The sequence below is a fragment of the Cnephaeus nilssonii genome, assembly GCF_951640355.1.
Source record: "Cnephaeus nilssonii genome assembly, chromosome: 10".
In the NCBI taxonomy this organism is placed as follows: domain Eukaryota; kingdom Metazoa; phylum Chordata; class Mammalia; order Chiroptera; family Vespertilionidae; genus Cnephaeus; species Cnephaeus nilssonii.
In genome coordinates, this window is record NC_137081.1 from 19,888,219 (window position 1) to 19,906,943 (window position 18,725).

The 18,725-nt window shown below is 39.2% G+C and overlaps 1 protein-coding gene across 3 annotated transcripts in view; it reads left to right on the forward strand.

Annotated features, from left to right (window-relative positions):
* Positions 1-18,725, forward strand: part of XRCC5 (X-ray repair cross complementing 5) — an 87,862-nt gene that overhangs the window by 39,422 nt on the left and 29,715 nt on the right. For all 3 annotated transcript variants that reach the window (XM_079782329.1, XM_079782328.1, XM_079782330.1), the window contains exons 15-16: positions 3,900-3,993; positions 5,422-5,491. In XM_079782329.1, coding sequence (XP_079638455.1) covers positions 3,900-3,993; positions 5,422-5,491 — 164 coding nt within the window. The remainder of the gene's footprint in view (positions 1-3,899; positions 3,994-5,421; positions 5,492-18,725) is intronic.

Below are 18,725 nucleotides of genomic sequence, written 5' to 3' on the forward strand. Positions count from 1 at the left end.
CTTATTAAGTAGGTATCTGAATGGTTTTTAAAGAAACAAATCTGATCACATTACCCCCTTGTTAAAATTCTTTAATGTAATGATTCTTAATATCTGTGTGTGTGTGTGTATGCATACGTATGTGTGATGGACCCTTTTAATAATCTGCTAAAAAAAACTTTGACCCCTCTCCCCAGAAACATACCCTAACATACTAAGCTTTGCGTATATTTTCAGGGCATTCACACATTCCTTAATGCCATCCTTCGACCCCTGATTAAAAACCTTTGCTTTAATGGCTTTGCATTACCTTCAGCTTAAGATCAAACTGTTATACGAATGAGAAAACTCAGGCAAAAAGAAAAGAAGTATTGATCCATAATCCAGCTACCTAGAGAAACTAGAAAACAGTGTATTTCTTCACAGTTGCTGAATCTAACCTATCTAATAAAAGAGTAATATGCAAATTGACCCTCACTCCAACACACAAAATGGCTGCCCCCATGTGGTCAAAGATGGCCGCCCCCATGTGGACACGATATGGCCACCACAAGATGGCTGGCAGGGGAGGGCAGTTGTTAGCGATCAGGCCAGCAGCGGAGGGCAGTTGGGAGGGACTAGGCATGCAAGGGAGGGCAGTTGGGGGTGATAAAGCCTGCAGGGGAGGGCAGTTAGGGGTGACTGGGCCGGCAGAGGAGGGCAGTTGGAGGCGACCAGGCCTACAGGGGCGGGCAGTTGGGGGGGACCAGGCCTGTAGGGGCGGGCAGTTGGGGGGGACCAGGCCTGCAGGGAAGGGCAGTTAGGGGTGACCAGGCCAGCAGGGGAGGGCAGTTAGGGGCAATTGGGCCGGCAGGGGAGCAGTTAGGCGTCGATCAGGCTGGCAGGGGAGTGGTTAGGGGGTTGATCAGGCTGGCAGGCAGAAGTGGTTAGGGGCAATCAGGCAGGCAGGCAGGCAGGCAGGCGAGCAGTAGGGAGCCAGCAGTCCTGGATTGTGAGAGGGATGTCCATCTGCCCATTTAGGCCCGATCCCGGTGGTCCTAAACGGGCAGTCAGATATCCCTCGAGGGGTCTCATATTGGAGAGGGTGCAGGCTGGGATGAGGGACACCCTCCTCCCCCGTGCATGAATTTCGTGCACCAGGCCTCTAGTAATTTAGATATTTTCTTTCCTCATCTCTCACTACTTCCCAGCATGCACCTCATGCCCCAGCCCAACACAGCGACTTGCTATCCTCTCACAGGGATGTGCTGCTTGCCACAATGTTTTGTTAATTGCCTGTTTATATATTTTATCTTTTTTATTTTGCTGAACTTCTTAAAGGTGTTGATTGAATATTAATTTTTGTATACTAGTTTTTAGTATCTAGAGTTCTGCTTAGTTTTAATGGCTGACACATTGTATTAGGTAAATATTTGGCTAAATAAATGAATTACAAAATTTATACATATTTATAAAAGAAAATGAGAAGAGGAGAAGGAACAATGAATTACCTATGGTCCCAACATCCAAATGCAGCAGCTCCTAACATTTGTATGTCTACTGTGATCCTGCATGGATAATTTCTACCTCCCAGGGCTCCACTCCTTCATAAGGAAGATGAGAGTCATTGCCCTTTTCCACTTCAAATAGACAGTCTGAGTTCAATATATGTAGAATTCCTAATAATGCTATTAAATGATTTAATCTTGATAATATTAATCATATTAAAATTTCACTACTTTCTGCTTATTCCTGGGCCTGCCTTCACCTGCTCAGTTCTGAAGAACTAGAATTTATATCTTCTTATCCTTCTTTCCCAAGAATCTTATCTTGGAAGGTTTAAGAAATTCTCTTATGTGATTCAAACTTGTATTCTCAGAGAACTTAGCACAGTGCTTTGCATATTTAATTATTCTTAATACAATCTTATAAGTTAACTAGAGGCCTGGTGCACGAAATTTGTGCACAGTGTGGGGGGGGGGTCCCTCAGCCCGGCCTGCACCCTCTCCAATCTGGGACCCCTTGGGGGATGTCCAACTGCCGGTTTAGGCCCAATCCCAAGATAGGGCCTAAACCGGCAGTTGGACATCCCTCTCACAATCTGGGACCCCTGGTTCCTAACCGCTTGCCTGCTTGCCTGCTGATCGCCCCTAACCGCCTCTGCCTGCCTGCCTGATCGCCCCTAACTACCCCCCTCTCCACCGACCTGATCGCCCCCAACTGCCCTTCTCTGCCAGCCTGATCACTCCTACCGCCTCTGCCTCGGCCCCCGCCACCGTGGCTTTGTCCGGAAGGAAGTCGGAAGTCTGGAAGATGTCCGGTCAACCTGGTCTAATTAGCATATTACTCTTTATTAGTATAGATTTGTATCTTTGGAAGAGAATAGGTACATGGTTGATATACTCATGGTACTTTTTATCGTAGTGTTTTCCTGAGGAGCAAACTGAAGATCAGAGAGTCTAGTAACTTATTAGAGTCTAAACTCTAGATATACTAGAATTAATATGAAATCAATATTTTTAAGAAGGCATAAAATTTCAGGGCTAGGGAGTGTTGAAACAGAGACTAGAATCTAGCTCTTTGGTTTCCAAATCTTCAGCAGTACCATGTTGTCTGTCTCATAGACACCTGGCCAAGTTGAACTGAGATGACTGCAAGGTTTTTGAATGGACTCAAATTCTGGGGAAATTTCATGCTTCTTTGGGTTCATGCATCTTCCTCCATTTTTGCCATCAAGGCATTGTGTGCTCAGTTTCTGTTCTATTTGAAGGAAAGAGCTCAGGATGATTCACCCCTTTTAATGATTCCTGGGCCCCATCCTTCTGTCTTCTATCTATTTTTATTTTTTATTTTTATTTTTTTGCTTCTCAAAGGGAAAAAGGCAAGTGGTGAATGGGAAAGATGTCAAGTACTAAAACTTTTAATTCATGTTTTTGTAAGGCTCTGATTACTGTAGTTCATCTAGCTGTAAGAGGAGATTCATTATTGAAACAGCATTGAATAAGCCAGCTCATGCCTTATTGTTCTTTGCTTTAATTTTAGGATAACCTCTTCTTCATGCCTCATTGTCTGAAGGTTGGGCTTTTGAACAAAAACACATCACATTTAGAAATACTAAATCCTAGAAATTTCCCTTCTCATTCAGCCATTTCTTGACAGCTGCTTTTTCCCTGGATTGATTATTTGTCTGGGAGGGAAATCTTCATATCTCAGTGTTCAGTAGCTTAAGGGAGATTATGGGCAGAGCCTTTTTATTTGAATTTTCTTCTCCTTTGCAATTAACTTGACCTCCTCCTGACTTCTAGACAGGCTGTTAAAGCCAGAATGTTGCTTGAAGAAAGATGTTTGATACACTTCCTTGGAGTCATCTTTCCCTCACCACACAGATGCTATTAGACTCTGTTAGCATACTGTCCAACACAGAATTAGTTTTTTTATAGCTTGACTTCTCTAAGAATTAGCTCTTGCATATTTGATCAAGGATTATTTTGTAAGCTTTGAAGCTGTAAGAGGAAGTTTCTAAAGCTCTCACATGATGAGGAAGACCCAAATCTTCTGTGCACATGGAAAGCTAATAGCTATCAATTCTGAGACAGAAACCAGCGAATAATATCTGAAGAGCAGATATTATTGAACATTCTTTCTTATTGAAATGTACCATTTCTATGACCTGTGCTTGCAGTTGCATCTGTGAGAGGGCTTTGTGATGCAACTGCTGACTGTGACCTCTATGCTGTGAAGCAGCCAGGGCTGCTCAGGTCAGGGTCAGGCTGGGAGCTCTGAGGTTGGGAAAGCGAGCCAGGCTCTTTGTAAAGGAGGATCAAGTGCAGCTGTTTATTTTTGACACTTGAAAAATAAAGTCGTACTTTTCACATCATTAGTTCTGGGTTTTGTATTGTTTGCTTTGTTTTAAGGGGAGACCCCATTTATTTATTTTCCAGGAGTGAGGAGGGACCTACCTCTAAAAAACTGAAGACTGAGGAAGGGGAAGCCCACTTTAGTCTCTCCAGCTTGGCTGAAGGCACGGTCACCAAGGTGAGCAGAACTTTTCCAGCGTGCTCTCCCCATTGCAGGAAGATGGGCTGACGGAGACTGCATCAGTGTTTGTTAGTCCTTCCAACATGTAAGCCATGCAGCGGCATCCCATACTTCTTCCTGGAAGTAATTACTGTCAGTGAATTGCCTATAGAATGATCTGTATGATACACAGTGCACAGAGCACTATGTAATACACAGAGCGTGGAACATTGCCGTGGGAGTACTTTTTGTAGAGATTTTTTTGTTGACTTACTTTGCAGCTTTCTGTTTAGTCAAAATGATAGGGGTTGATGATATGAGTCTTAATCTCCAAGTATATAAAATTTGAGTCTAACTCTTCTTTCTGATATACAACTTCAGAACAGGTTTCACAAGTTTGGGATTTCTCCAAACCAAATATCCTTCAGACACCTGAGATCTTCTTTATTTAATGGAAAGGTTTTTGGAACTTGAAGATAATTGCCTTATTTTGTCATTAGTTTGAATCAATGGGTCTTAAAAAAATTGTCCCTTACTAGCCAAGTACACTGGGAAGGTCAGCACTAGGGAATGCCTTTTCCCTTCTTCAAAAAGAAATGCTCTCAGAAAAACTAAATGTCTGAAAAATGATTTGGGTTTTATTTCAATGTTTTATAGTGAAGGGAAAAAATTATGACCTTATTTGTTTAGAGAGCTTTTCTGACTGCTTTACCAGAGCAAACTGGAAACTTTAGTATGTTTTGTGCCAAAGTCTACCAACCATAATAGAGCCCTGTTGTCTTCTTCCTTTAAGTTGAATGATACTTAGGCCCTGTTTAGGTTGGGACTGGAAGATTAAAGACATAAGTTTGATCAGAAAGTGCCATATAGTGTGGCAGAGATTTCCATCTTTGAAACTAGTACTGCAATAAACCTTGACACATGATCTGCTTGTACTGTTGGGTGATATCTTCAGTTTGGGCACATTTTTATATTCTACCAAAACTTCAATGCCAAAGGGTTAGCAGCAGTCCCTCCCCCCCGCCCCCCCCCTAAAAGGGGAAGGTCTGAGAATCAAACATCAGGCTATTATTTTTCACACCATCTTCATAGGACAGATATTTGGAACTGGCCTCACACTGCAGAATCCTCCCCTTCCTAATTGGTTGGGTGTCAGGATGCACAGGCAGTTTGCCACATAAAGCCTTCAAGCTGGGCTGGCTAGTCGCTTGGTAGTAATACTTCTGACCTCTCTGGAAAGAAGTCAGCTTGCATAAAGGGAGGTAAGTGAAAGTACAGTCGGCAACTCTATCTGCTAGCTTTGAACAGAACCCTGGAAATGAAAATGAATAGGAAGGGCCTTCACTCTGGCTTTGGTTTTATTTTATAAGAGGACACTTCCGACATTAAGCCATCTTTTCTTGCCTGGGGTGATCTGCAGGGTTATTTTCTGTGGGTGTATTCTAGGTCGGAAGTGTGAATCCTGCTGAAAACTTCCGTGTTCTGGTGAGGCAGAAGAATGCCAGCTTTGAGGAAGGTGAGTGATATGCCACTGGCTCTGCATTTAGGGAAGGTGTTCAATTGGGTTAATGGATTTAAAATCGAGATTAAGAAGTGTAGCCTTTTATTAAAATGTTATAACCTCTATATATAGTGGTTTTCTTTTCTTGTGGCTGTGTTGTTACTTATTAGTGAGCTCATTGAGATATTATGAGCAATGAAGATAAACTCAGTACAGGTCTGCCCAAACAGAGGACTAATTTGTTAAGAAAACTGTGGGCGAGAACCTTGGAGTTTTTAGTTCTACTTCATTGAACTTCCTGGGTTACTGTGAATGAGCTTGGAATAAAACAATTTTGTGTCATATCTTCATGTTTTCTTAGTCCAGGCTTAAGGGTTTGAGCTCCTTTACAACCCAGAAAGACCTTGCTGCTGCCCCTTGATTCAATACTTCTGAAATTGACTACATTCTCACAGTTTTCTTATCAGATATAACCTAGAATTTCATTTAGGCTTGGGTATTTAAAATGGCTTCCAGAATGAATAGAGGGTCTTGAACTGACATTCATATACTTGAATGCGTTTAGATTCCTGTTCACTCACCCCTTAAAGCAGGAGTGGGGAAACTTTTTTCTGCCAAGGTCCATTTGGATATTTATAACAAAGGCCATACAAAATTATCAACTTAAAAATTAGCCTGCTATATTTGGTCAAACATTTAATTAACTCACCCCTAATGCCTTTGTAGAGCCAGACAAATGATTTTTCAGGCCTTATGTGGCCCACGGGTGGATGTTCCCCTCCCTTGCCTTTTAAAGAGTAGCAGCTAGCACTTGTAGTCCTGCAGCTTGGTGTACACAGTAGTAGTCATCAGTGCTGCCCAGGATCAGGCCTGTCTGTGAGCCACCCTCTGTGTGTGTGTGTTAATGCGTGCACAGAACTTTCTCTTCTCACATCTTGTTGTTTTAGGGGGAGAAATGTCTAGAACACTTCACCATTTTAGCTTAATATCTATAGTGCCAGGCATAGGTGTAGGGTACCTTAGTACTTCGAGTTTGAGAATCCTAGCAAGATGCCTGGACATGCTGTGCTGTTGCCCAGCAGCAGTCATAACCAGCTAAGCCTCAGAGAGAGCATGTAATCCACCAGGCCAAAGTTTGTTGACAGCAACACCAAAGGCCAGACCTCTGAGAATTTCCTGAGGAAGACCAGCTCTGTCACCATGGTAATTCTTTTATGTGGGTCATGGGTGTTTTATGTTTTGAGATCGAAGAAGATTTTGTGTTTTTGATGAAAGGTTATGGCCTTCTTAGCTTTTGATTATATGTTGTCAGTTACTTTGGCCAAAGTCAAGGGTCCTCCCTGTGGAAGTGATTGGCCTCCCTGGTTGATGTAGGCATGTTCTCTTCAGGGGGCTGAGTCCAGGATCATCACCATTATGAAGGTAGCCACTAGTGTCTACTATGTTCAAGCATTGTGCACCCACTTGGTTATATTTTTGTCTTAGTTACCTACCCCACAGAGCCGTCCCACAGTCACATGAGCAAGTGGAGAAAATGTGAGAGCTTTAACAGCTGGTGCCAGAATTTGCTGAAAATTCTTCCATTGTTTTAATTGGGAAACTACTTTGATAAGTGCTTAGGGTAGAAATAGGCTCTGTCCCAGGCTTGGTTGTTAACCAGTACTGGAGTTCAGAGGAGAGAGTAGCTACTAGCATCATAGAAGTAGGCAAACTGGAGTTTAGTCAGGAGAGGAGAAAGGTATAAAAGCTAAGAGGGAGAGGAGGTAAAGGAATTAGGTGAGGGCACAGAGTTTTGTAATACGTTCCCAGCTTATGACTGCAGATCCTCAGAGTCAGTAAAATCAGAATGCTTGGCTTGAGTGCTCTGGTGAAGAGGCAGAGTTTTGGGTCTTGAATTATTTCAGGCAGAGCAGAGAAAGCACCTCAGAGCACAGGAGGCCAGAGTCTGAAGAGCTCATGAGAAAGAAACTCCTCAGAATGTTCACATTGAGGAAAACATGTTTCCCTGAGGCCATGGAATTGGGCATTTGAAGCAGATGTATGAAAATAAGGGCAGTGACCCCTAGATGGCACATAGGTTACAAATAGGTAATATTATCCCCTCTTTACAGATGGAAAAACTGTAAAACTGGAGGAGATGAACTTCCCCCAAATCACACAAGGATCCAAACCCATTTTTTTCTTAAATACTAGATTTTTCTACTTAGTCTTATTGTTTCTCCTAATCCTAATGGCCTCCTTTCCTACATGGTTTTTGTTTATACATTATAGGGTCATGAATTTTAAAGCTTGTGTCTATAGATAGGACTTTTGGTGAGTAGACTGTCCTTTGATGTTGAATGTGATTGAGTGCTATAGTGTTGTGATGGTGAAATGTCCCTCTGTGCCTCTGTCTAGGACTTGGTCAGTTAGATCCCTCCAGTGGCCTCACAAAAGCAATCTATGGGAAAATGGGACCACCCACTTGTTAACTACTTCTCTTTTGTGGTCCTAACTTGCCTTCCCTTTCTGGATTCAAGCTTCAGAAATTTTGTTTCCTCGATGCTTTTCCTACCTTTGTTCTTTTGCTTGTGCATGTCTTAGCCAAGGCCCTTTGTGAGCCAAGACTCACTTCCCCTGTAAGCCTAGAGTCGTTCTCCAGTCTTTCAGCTGCCTCCTTGGTATCGATCATTATCCCTCCCGGACTTCTCTGACTAGGGCAAGGGAGGGAGAAGCCTTGCTCTTTTCTCCATTATATCTATTTTTAAAAATTCAGTTACCAATACCATGATCAATAAGCGTTAGTAAGATTGTTTAACCCTTAGAACTTGGCCCTTTCACCTGTTGCTATAAACTAATATACAGGTGTAATTCTGTCTGGCCTAATAATGGTGAAGTCAAATTGAGAGAATTGTGATCTATTCCCTTGACATCAGTTGTCCAAAGTAGGCAGCTACACATTTTATCTTCTGTTTTTTTGGTGTGAGGGATATTTTTTGTCCTAAGTTTATTGGCATAGAGGAGATAACACTGAACCCCAGGAATGTGTTCTTCCTGGCCGCTGATGCTCCTGTAAGCTGTCTTTGATTCTTAAGTGCCCTTCTTCTGCTGGTCTCTATCCTCCTTTCTTACCCACCCTAACATGCTATCACTACAGTTTACAATAAAAAAATTCTTGACCACAGGTGTATATGTAATAATTGTGAAAGTGGAGTTGTTTCCCTCACGCACAATTCATAGTGCACCTGGGATCTGTAGTTGTAGGTTATTGGAAGAACCTCAGTCCACAGAGTTCTCAGACTCCTCGAATCAGAGTTATCCTATATAATAAAAGCCTAGAGACCATAATGGCAGAACGACTGCTCAACCAGTCGCTATGAGGTGTACTGACCACCTCTTGGTCCCTTTTCCCGGCTGGCAGGCTCCCATTGCCAATGGCGGACGGGAACCACTGGGGTGGGTGGTGGGGGATGTGGGCAGCACCAGGCCAAGTACCCCGCCCTGCTGGTTGCCCCACACACAGAGGGTGACCGGCGGGGGTGGGGCCGGCAAACGGGCAGCAACGGCTGACCTTTCAGTCCCTCCCCTGGCCATCAGGGAACCGGGGTGGGTGGCGGTGAGATGGCCCTGATTGCAGGCTAAGCCTAGGGACCGTACCCATGCATGATTTCATGCACCAGGCCTCTAGTCTACTTATATGAACACCCTTCTCCACTAGCTCATCGTCAGAGCTTCTTAGGAAGAACACCATAGATTTCCAATTCTTTGTCCCTTCCCTGCTTTTACTTAGGGAGAGTGCTAAAGTGGTCAAAAGATGACAGCAAATTGGAGAAAGAAAAGCCACATTACTTCAGTCCTCCAAATGATTCCTATATGATTGAGATAGCTTTGAACTTACAGGTTTCCACTGAGTATGAAATACTATGTAAAGTAACTGAAAGGTACCTAGTGTATCAAAAACAGGTTCTCTGAGGACCTTAAAAGCCAGAAAAGATGGATATTTGGAGAGAAATAAAAGGATGGAATGTAACTTTTTATAATATGAGATGATTCTTCCATCAACCATACTTTTGCCACTTAGATTGTAGGTTCTATATCAATTAGGTTTCTGAGTAGTGACAGGGTGGCGGAGCTCCATTCCACCAAATTGAATTCACAGGGGCATGATTGGTTAAAAAACAAATCTGTCAAGAAAACATCCTAAGTAGAAACGGTAGGGACTCCTATTTGGAGTCTGATAGTTAACATTAGATTTATGTACAAGTGAGCAATAAAGTGCACATATCTGCTTGATTACATGATGGTCACTTTATTCTGTGGCTGCTGAAGCATTTCATTTTCTCTCAGATCTCTTCCTCTCGCTGTGTTTGGACACATCTCATCCTCAAGTCTTTTGGCCTTTGTTCTCCAACTTACCTTATTCATCAAACAACATCCTTTCCATTTTAAAGGATATTTCTTAAAATTTAGTTAAGCAAAACCTTCCAACACTAGATAGACTGTGGTATAATTAGTGATAAAATTATATCGTTCATCAAAGCTAAATAGACAATTTTTTTCAGTTGTTTTTTGTATGGTAGAGCACTATCCCATTTTCACAGAAGTTTACTTACATATATTATACTAGAGGCCCAGTGCACGAATTCGTGCATGGGTGGGGTCCCTTGGCCTGGCCAGCGATCGGGACAGATGGGGCCAGCTGGCCAGGGAGGAATGGAGGGAAGGCTCCAGGGCGTGTCTGGCCCTCTGGCCCAGTCTGGATCAGCTGGACCCCAGCAGCAAGCTAACCTACTAGTGGGAGTGTCTGCCCCCTGGTGGTCAGTGCACGTCATAGCGACTGGTCGATTGGTCAGACACTTAGCATATTATGCTTTTATTATATAGGATTATATAGGATGATTTTTCTGCCATTGAATCAAGCTCTAAATTGTGGTTTCTCAAGAGTTGGGACTAAGAAACTTCCTGTGTATTTTCTTTTTTTTATAGGGCCCTGATTTATGTAATCTTGGGTATGAATTATGTAACTGATCATAGCTCTTTCCAGAAATAAGAAGGTAAAAATATGGCCTTTAGCTGTTGTTTTGCACAGAGATGGTAAAATTTTTAAAAAATACGTTCTGTCAAATACCTTGAACATCTTGAAGGATACTAAATACAAATAGTAACTAAAAGTTTAAACATTTTTACCTCCATAAAAGTTTTGTTTTTAACAGTTTGACATACTTTCTTAGTCCTTTCCCAAAAAAGCATTGATTCATCTAATCATGAAAGAAAAAAATACAAGATTCCAGATTCTAGAGGTTTAGTCAGTTCTTGGTCTCTTGTGGCTTTAACTTCTTCACTGTTGCTTCAATACATTTCACTAGATGGCACAACACCCTAAAGTTTGCATTTTAACATAGTAAAACTCATGAACCAAATAATTAAAATGAAATCACTGAAATGAAGACAAAAATAAAAAAGACATGACATAGAAACCAAAGACCATCATACTTAACCACTTTAAAGTATTTTCAGTTTTCAGCAACTCTCCCCAAAATGGTTCTACCCTTTCTTAATCAGCTTCTGAAATCCTTTCAAGATCAGAATATGTCTAATGTAGCTGGCTATCTGTTAGGAAAGAGAGCCTACTGGTAGCATAAGCATAAAAGGCTGTTTGCTCTAGTTGTGTTCTCAGTAACACTAAGATTTCTCCTGAGAGCATTAGAGGACGTCGATATGTGGCACATGACAGTGTTCCTATTTTCTCCCACTGGTTTGTTTTCTCATCCCAGGTGGTAAAGTTGCTTGCCTTAAAGCTGCTGAGTATTTTTTCCTTTTTATGTTAAACATAGAAAGGATATTTCCCCCTCTGGCTGAATATGTGGAACTCCTATGAACGCTTTCCATGTCCAGACAACTAGAAACGCACAGGATCTGTTCCAGCCTGCTTTTAACATGGTCACCAGTCGGCTTGCACTGATAACCCGTGCCAGCAGTGCATCAAGGCAAGTGCTCACAGCTGACTCTAAAGGCAACACAAAATTAGACTGGGTGCTTTGGAGAAAGGCTATGGTTCTCCAACTTGCTGCTGGAGTTCACCCTTGCAGTGTGTGCTAATGAGAGTGATTTGTGAGGCAGAGAACTGTTGAAGTAGGTACTTCTCTTACTCTTGGTTCTTCCTTATACCTCCTATAAATCCTACAATTCTTCCTGCATGGCAGATCTTGTCATCCGGGGCATTGCCCTTGGTTCTCCTGGAATTGGGCTGCTTCAAGATTGCTTCTTAAGCCCAGCTGGTTGAAAAAGGAAACTGATTTCAGATTGTGCTGATGTGCAAACTGCTTTAATCAGGGACTTGTGGCAAACAACAGAAGCTCTTAACCAATTAAGATCTTTAGGGATGGATGTTTGGCTTTTGTTAAAATAGTCACTAATCAGCTGAAATGTGTTAAGAGGAGCTTAGAAACAGCTTGGAGTCCCACTTCAATACAATAAAAGTGTTTTGGTCCTCCCCTTTTAAATTGCAAGCCCAAGGCAAAAAATGTGCTGACATAGAAAGAAGTGGCAAGTGTAATTTGGCATGGTTAGTCCTGTCTGTTATTCATGTCTTCATGAGACGTTAAAAACTGGTATGCATGTTTGTTTGGCCAGAAAAGGGAAGGGGGTTTGGTTCAGATACAGAACACAGTTCAGCAGGACTTGAAATAGTATCAGCATAGTTGTCTTTGGACATAGGAGAAAGGTTAACTTTTTATTTTATTGTATTTTTTGCGGTTTCATATGGACAAAAAATATTTGAAGAAAAGTATTTAGTTAATAGTTATGATTAAAGGACCTTCTGTAGACTGAATTACCTTCCCCTATGCCCGCCCCCCCCATCCCCCCAACACACACAAATTTATATGTGAAGGCCCTATCCCTTAATGTGATTGTATTTGGAGATGGGGTCTTTGGGAGGTCATTTGATTTAGATGAGGTCATGAGAGTGTAGCCCTCATAATGGAATTAGTGCCCTTATATGAAGAGATACCAATTTGTGCTCTCAACTTCTCTCCTCTCCTCTTTCTGTCTTTTCTCTCTCTGTCAACTGAGAATACAGTAGGAAGGTGATTATAAGCCAGGAAAAGAGAGCCCTCACCAAAACCTGACCATGCCAGCACTAGCCTGGAGAACTGTGAGAAAATAAATTTCTGCTGTTGAAGCCACATAGTCCATGGTATTTTGTTATGGGAACTTAACTAATACAGGCTCATTTCATTTCCTTTGTCCGATTAAATTACTGAACTTATGTAGTTTATCTCTCTATGCCTTTCAGTGATAATGAGCGGCAAGTATAACACTCAAGATAGTCCTGTTAGAGTCAGGAGCCATATCCCAGATGAGAACTACCTTTGATAATCCCTTGCCCTTGGAACCTAATAGTGTTTCTTTCGGACAGTGAGGATAAGTTTACTATCTGCGCCTTAGTAGTTATCCTGAAGTAGAAACATCTAGTGTCTCCCTTCTGTCTGTGGTAAATCTCCACAAATTTCTTTGCTAAATGGATTGTATTTATTGCCAATTTTTTATAGTTTATTGAAGTGTAGATTTTTACTATAAAATGTACTCATTCTAAAGGCAATTCAGTGATCATTTGTAAATATACAGAATTGTACAATCATCACCATAGTCCAGTTAAAGAACTTTTCCCTCACCCCTAGAAGTTCCACATAATCATTTATGTAGTCAATTATTTTTCCCCACTATCACCCCAAGAGACCACTTTCTGTTTCTGTATATTTGCCTTTTCTGGAAATTTCACATAAATGGAATCAGTCAGTATTCAGTCTTTTGCCTCTGGTTTTTTTCACTTAGCACAATGTTTTTGAAATTTGTCCATGCCATAGCATGTATCAATAATTGATTTTTATTGCTGAATAATATTCAATTTTATGAATATACCACATTTTATTTATCCATTCATCAATTGATGGATATTTGGATTGTTTTCAGTTTTTAGTTATTACAAATAATGCTTCTGTGAACATTTGCCTACAAATCTTTGGATGTTTTCATTTTTCTGCGCCATATGGAAGATTTATATTTAACTTTTTAAGAAATAGCCACTCTTTTCTAAAGCCACTTGCCATTCTTCATCCCCAAAAGCAGTGAATGAGGGTTCTACTTTCCCACATTATTGATAGCACTTGTGTTGTCAATGTTCAGTTAAAACTGTTCTGTTGGCAGTGTATAGGTATCTCGTGGTTTTAATTTGCAGTTCTTTAATGACTAACAATGCTGGTCATTTTTCATGTACTTATTAGCCATTCCTATATCTTCTTTGGTGAAATGTCTTTTCAATCTTTTACTTTTTTGGCTCATATTTTAATTGGGATTGTCTTATTGAGATGTCAAGAGTTCTGTATGTATTCTGGATAAAAGGCTTCTAAAGATATATGATTTGCAAATATTTTTTACAGTCTGTGGTTTGTCTTTTTAATGATGTCTTTGATGTTTCTTAATTTTGATTATCTATTATTATTTTTTTTGTGGACTAGCATGTTGTTGTCTTATATAAGAAATCTTTGCCTAGCCCAACTCACAAGGATTTTCTCCTATGTTTTTTCTGAAAGTTTTAGGTCTGTAATCCAGTTTTAGTTGATATTTGTAAATGGGTATGAGGTAATTACCTAGATTTATTGTTTTTCATAGGGATAACCAATTGTCCCAGCACCATTTGTTGAAAAGACTGTCCTTTTCCCATCGAATTGCCTTGGCACCTTGTTGAAAATCAATTGACCATAAATGTAAGAGTTATTTCTATACTTTTCAATTCTGTTACATTGATCTATGGCTGTCCTTCACTAATACAGTGTTTTGATTACTTTAGCTTTATAATAAGTTTTAAAATACTGTAATATGTTTTTCAGTTTTGTTCTTTTCTAAAATTGTTTGGCTAAACAAAAGCCCACTGGGATTTTGATAGGGATTGCACTAAGTATATGATGAAGGGGGAATTGCCATCTTAACATGAGTTTTCTAATCCATGAACATGGAATATTTTTCCATTTATTTAGATCTTATTTACTTTCTCTCCATAGTGTTTTGTATTTTTTATTGTTTAAGTCCTGCATTTCTTTTGTTAAGTTTTTGCCAAGTATTTTATTATTTTTAATGCTGTTGTGAATGGAAGTTTTTGAAGTTATTTTTTGGATTTTTTTTTTAGTATATAGAAATACTGATTTTTGTATATTGATCTTATATCTTGCATCCATTTTAAACTTGTTTATTCTAGTTGCTTTTATATACTCCTTAGAATTTTCTATATACAGGATCATGCTGTCTGCAAATGAAGGCAGTTTTACTTCTTTCTATCTTGTATGCCTTTAATTTCTTTTCCTTGATTGTTCTGGCTGGAACATCCAGTACAGTATTGAATAGAAATAGTGAGAGTGAATATCCTTGTTCCTGGTCTTAGGGGGAAAGCTTTTAGTCTTTCACTATCAATATGATGTTAATTCTAAGTTTTTCTCAGATTCCTTTTATCAGTTTAAAGAAGACTTCTCCCATTCCAAGTTGATTGAGAGTTTTTTGTTTTTGGTTTTTTAAAATATATTTTTATTGATTTCAGAGAGGAAGGGACAAGGATAGAGAGATAGAAACATCAATGATGAGAGAGAATCATTGATTGGCTGCCTCCTGCACACCCCACACCGGGGATCGAGCCTGTAACCTGGGCATGTGCCCTGACCAGGAATCAAACTGTGACCTCCTGGTTCATAGGTTGACATTCAACCACTGAGCCATGCTGGCCAGGCTGGTTGAGAGTTTTTATTATGAATGGATGTTGAATTTGTCAGATGCATTTTCTACATCTATGAGATTATCGTGTGGGTTTGATTCTTCTATTAATATGCTATATTATATTCATTGATTTTTCAGTTGCTAAACTGGCCTTTCTTGCACAGATAAATTCCAGTCAGTCATGGTATATAAGGTTTTTGGTATGTTCTTGAATTCATTTTACTAATATTTTGTTAGGATTTTTGTGTATGTTCATGAGGGATATTTTAATGTAGTTTTTTTGTGGTGTCTTTTGCTTTGATACCAGAGAAATATAGGTCTCATAGGATGAATTAGGATGTATTCTTTCCTCATTTTCAGGATTAGTATTATTTCTTTTTAAAATACTAGTATTTGATAGAATTTGCCAGTGATCTGGGCATGGTTTCTTTGTGGGAAGGTTTTCAATACAAATTCATTCCTGGGAGAGTAGTTCCTTAGTTAAGTGACTAGCAGCACTTGTATATTGAATTATTATTCAGATAACATGGTAAAATTATGGCAGAAAAATCATTAAAAAGTTAAAATATATTTCCAGTAGAATACATGTATGTATGAATGACTATTTGCTTAATGATGTTTATCACTGCACACACATAACTGATTGCTTTTATGCATCCATTGGTTATTCAACAAATAAGACAATTTCAGATAACTTGATTTCCTATTTTCTTTATATGGAAACTTGTTGTGGACCCAATGACTAAACTTCAAAATAAAATATTTTATATCCTGAACGTTGATTTCAATACCAAAGAAGATGGGGAAGCTAAAATTTGGGTATGATTATTATGTTTTTTAATAGAAAATTTTCTTTAAATTTATTTTGTTTAATAAACATCGTAATTGTGGTTTTTCAAAAAAAAAAATGCTAATTCAGTTATTTTACTTATAGATTTAGCCAGACTTTCTATTTCTGCTTCAGTCAGTTGTAGTAGTTTGTGTCTTTATAAAATTTATTCATTTCATCTAAGTTGTCTAATTTGTTGACATAATATTGTTCATATTATTTTTTCCTTATAATATTTTTAAGTTCTCTAAGTTGATAGTGATGTCCCCTCTTTTATTTCTGATTTTGATAATTTGTATCTTAGCTTTTTAATTGGTCAAAGTAAAGGTTTATGATGTTAATAAGCAAATTTTTTTTTATTTTTTTTATTATTATTATTGTTTTTATTGAGGTATTATATGTGTACATATCTTACCATTACCCCCCCACCCCACACCCACACATGCCCTCACCCCCCAGAGTTTTGCGTCCATTGTTTATGCTTATATGCATGCATACAAGTCCTTCGTTTGATTTCTTATCTACCCCCCCTCTCCCTAACTTTCCCCCTGTAATTTGAAAGTCTGTTTGTTGCTTTAATGTCTCTGTAACTCTCTTTTTGTTCATCAGTTTATAATGTTCTTTATTATCCATAAATGAGTGAGATCATGTGGTATTTTTCTTTCATTGACTGGCTTATTTCACTTAGTATAATATTCTCCAATTCCATCCAGGTTGCTGCAAATGATGAGAATTCCTTCTTTTTTATGGCAGCATAGTATTCCATTGTGTAGATGTACCACAGTTTTCTGATCCAGTCATCTGCTGACGGGCACCTAGGCTGTTTCCAAATCTTAGCTATTGTAAATTGTGCTGCTATGAACATGGGGGTGCATATATCCTTTCTGATTGGTGTTTCTAGTTTCTTTGGATATATTCCCAGGAGTGGGATTACTGGGTCAAATGGGAGTTCCATTTTCAGTTTTTTGAGGAAACTCCATACTGTTTTCCACAGTGGCTGCACCAGTCTGCATTCCCACCAGCAGTGCACGAGGGTTCCTTTTTCTCCGCATCCTCGCCAACACTTGTCGTTTGTTGATTTGTTGATGATAGCCATTCTGACAGGTGTGAGATGGTACCTCATTGTTGTTTTGATTTGCATCTCTCGGATAATAAGTGACTTTGAGCATGTTTTCATGTGTCTCTTGGCCTTCCTTCTGTCTTCTTTTGAAAATATTCTGTTTAGGTCCGTTGCCCATTTTTTTATTGGATCATTTATCTTCCTTTTATTAAGTTGCATAAGCTGCCTGTAGATGTTGGAGATTAAACCTTTATCAGTGTAATAAGCAAAATTTAACTGAGTAAATTTGAAGATCTAATTGGCTTTGTTAACTGAGTCAAGAATCCAGCTGGCATCTCATCATCTAGCAAGCAGAGAGATATTCCTAGGGGTTAAACAAGACAGAACTTTTATAGAAAGGAGGGTGGGACAAGGAAAGTCATCTGCAAGAGAAAAAAAATTCATTCAAGGAAGGAAAGAGTTCAGGTGACAATGGCTTTTTGTTGGCTGAGCTGTGGTATTTCCATTGACTGGGCTTGTTGCTGAGCCAAAGAAAAATCCTCCTTCCTGCTGGAGTAGTAAAGTAGCTGCACTTCCTGTTTGGGCGTGCAAGGTAGTCTCTTCCTGTTGGAGGCTGTAATTGACTCTGAGCAGTATTATGTGAGAGCTCCCTCTACAGGCCTTCCCAACTCAGCTTTTAGATGAGGTTTCATTTATTAACTTTAACAATGAATTTGTTTATCTTTTATAGAAGATCCTAACTTTTATTGATTTTACCCATTATCATTTTTTAATTTTATTGATTCTAATCTATCTTTATTATTCCCTCCCTCTTGCTTGCTTTAGATTTAATTTGGGCTTCTTTTTCTAGTTTCTTTAGAAGCTTTGATTATTGATTTGAAACCTTGTTTCTTTTCTAATATAGTTGTTTAAAGCTACACATTTCCCTCTAGCCAGTTCTTTAGCTGCACATCATAATTTGTGATGTTGTGGTACATTGTATTTTCATTTTCATTGAGTTAAAATGCTTTCTAATTTCTTTTGTCATTACTTTTTGACCCTTGGATTATTTAGAAGAGTGTAGTTTAATTTCCAAATATGGAAGATTTCCCAAATTTCTTTTTGTTATTGATTTTTAATTTAACTCTGTTGTAATTGAAAAACATTTTGGATGGCTTCAACCCTTTTAAATTTATTGAGACTTGTTTTATGGCTTAGCATGTAGTCTTTTTCTGAGAAATGTTCCATATGTCCGTTAAAGGAATGTGTATGCTGCTGTTGTTCAGTTGAAGGTTCTGTAAATGTCAGGCCATTTAGGTTGATACTTTGTTCAAATCTATATCTTTGTTGATTTTCTGTCTAGTTGTTCTCTATGATGTTTTGAGTATAGAAAGTTACTCATCTTGAGACTTTGTGGGCTAGTAAGACCTTTATAATTTTTGCCTCACCTATCTAAACAAAAATCTAGAGACCCAAGTGAATTTTTACAGAGTACCAATAAAGAAAACATTGTCAGTTCAGGTAATAAAGTATACATTAAATAAAGGTCATCAGGTATGGGAATTAAAAAAAACACACTAGATACATGTATCGCAAAATTATGTTTGTATTTCAGAATCCTCTGCTTCATGGGAGAA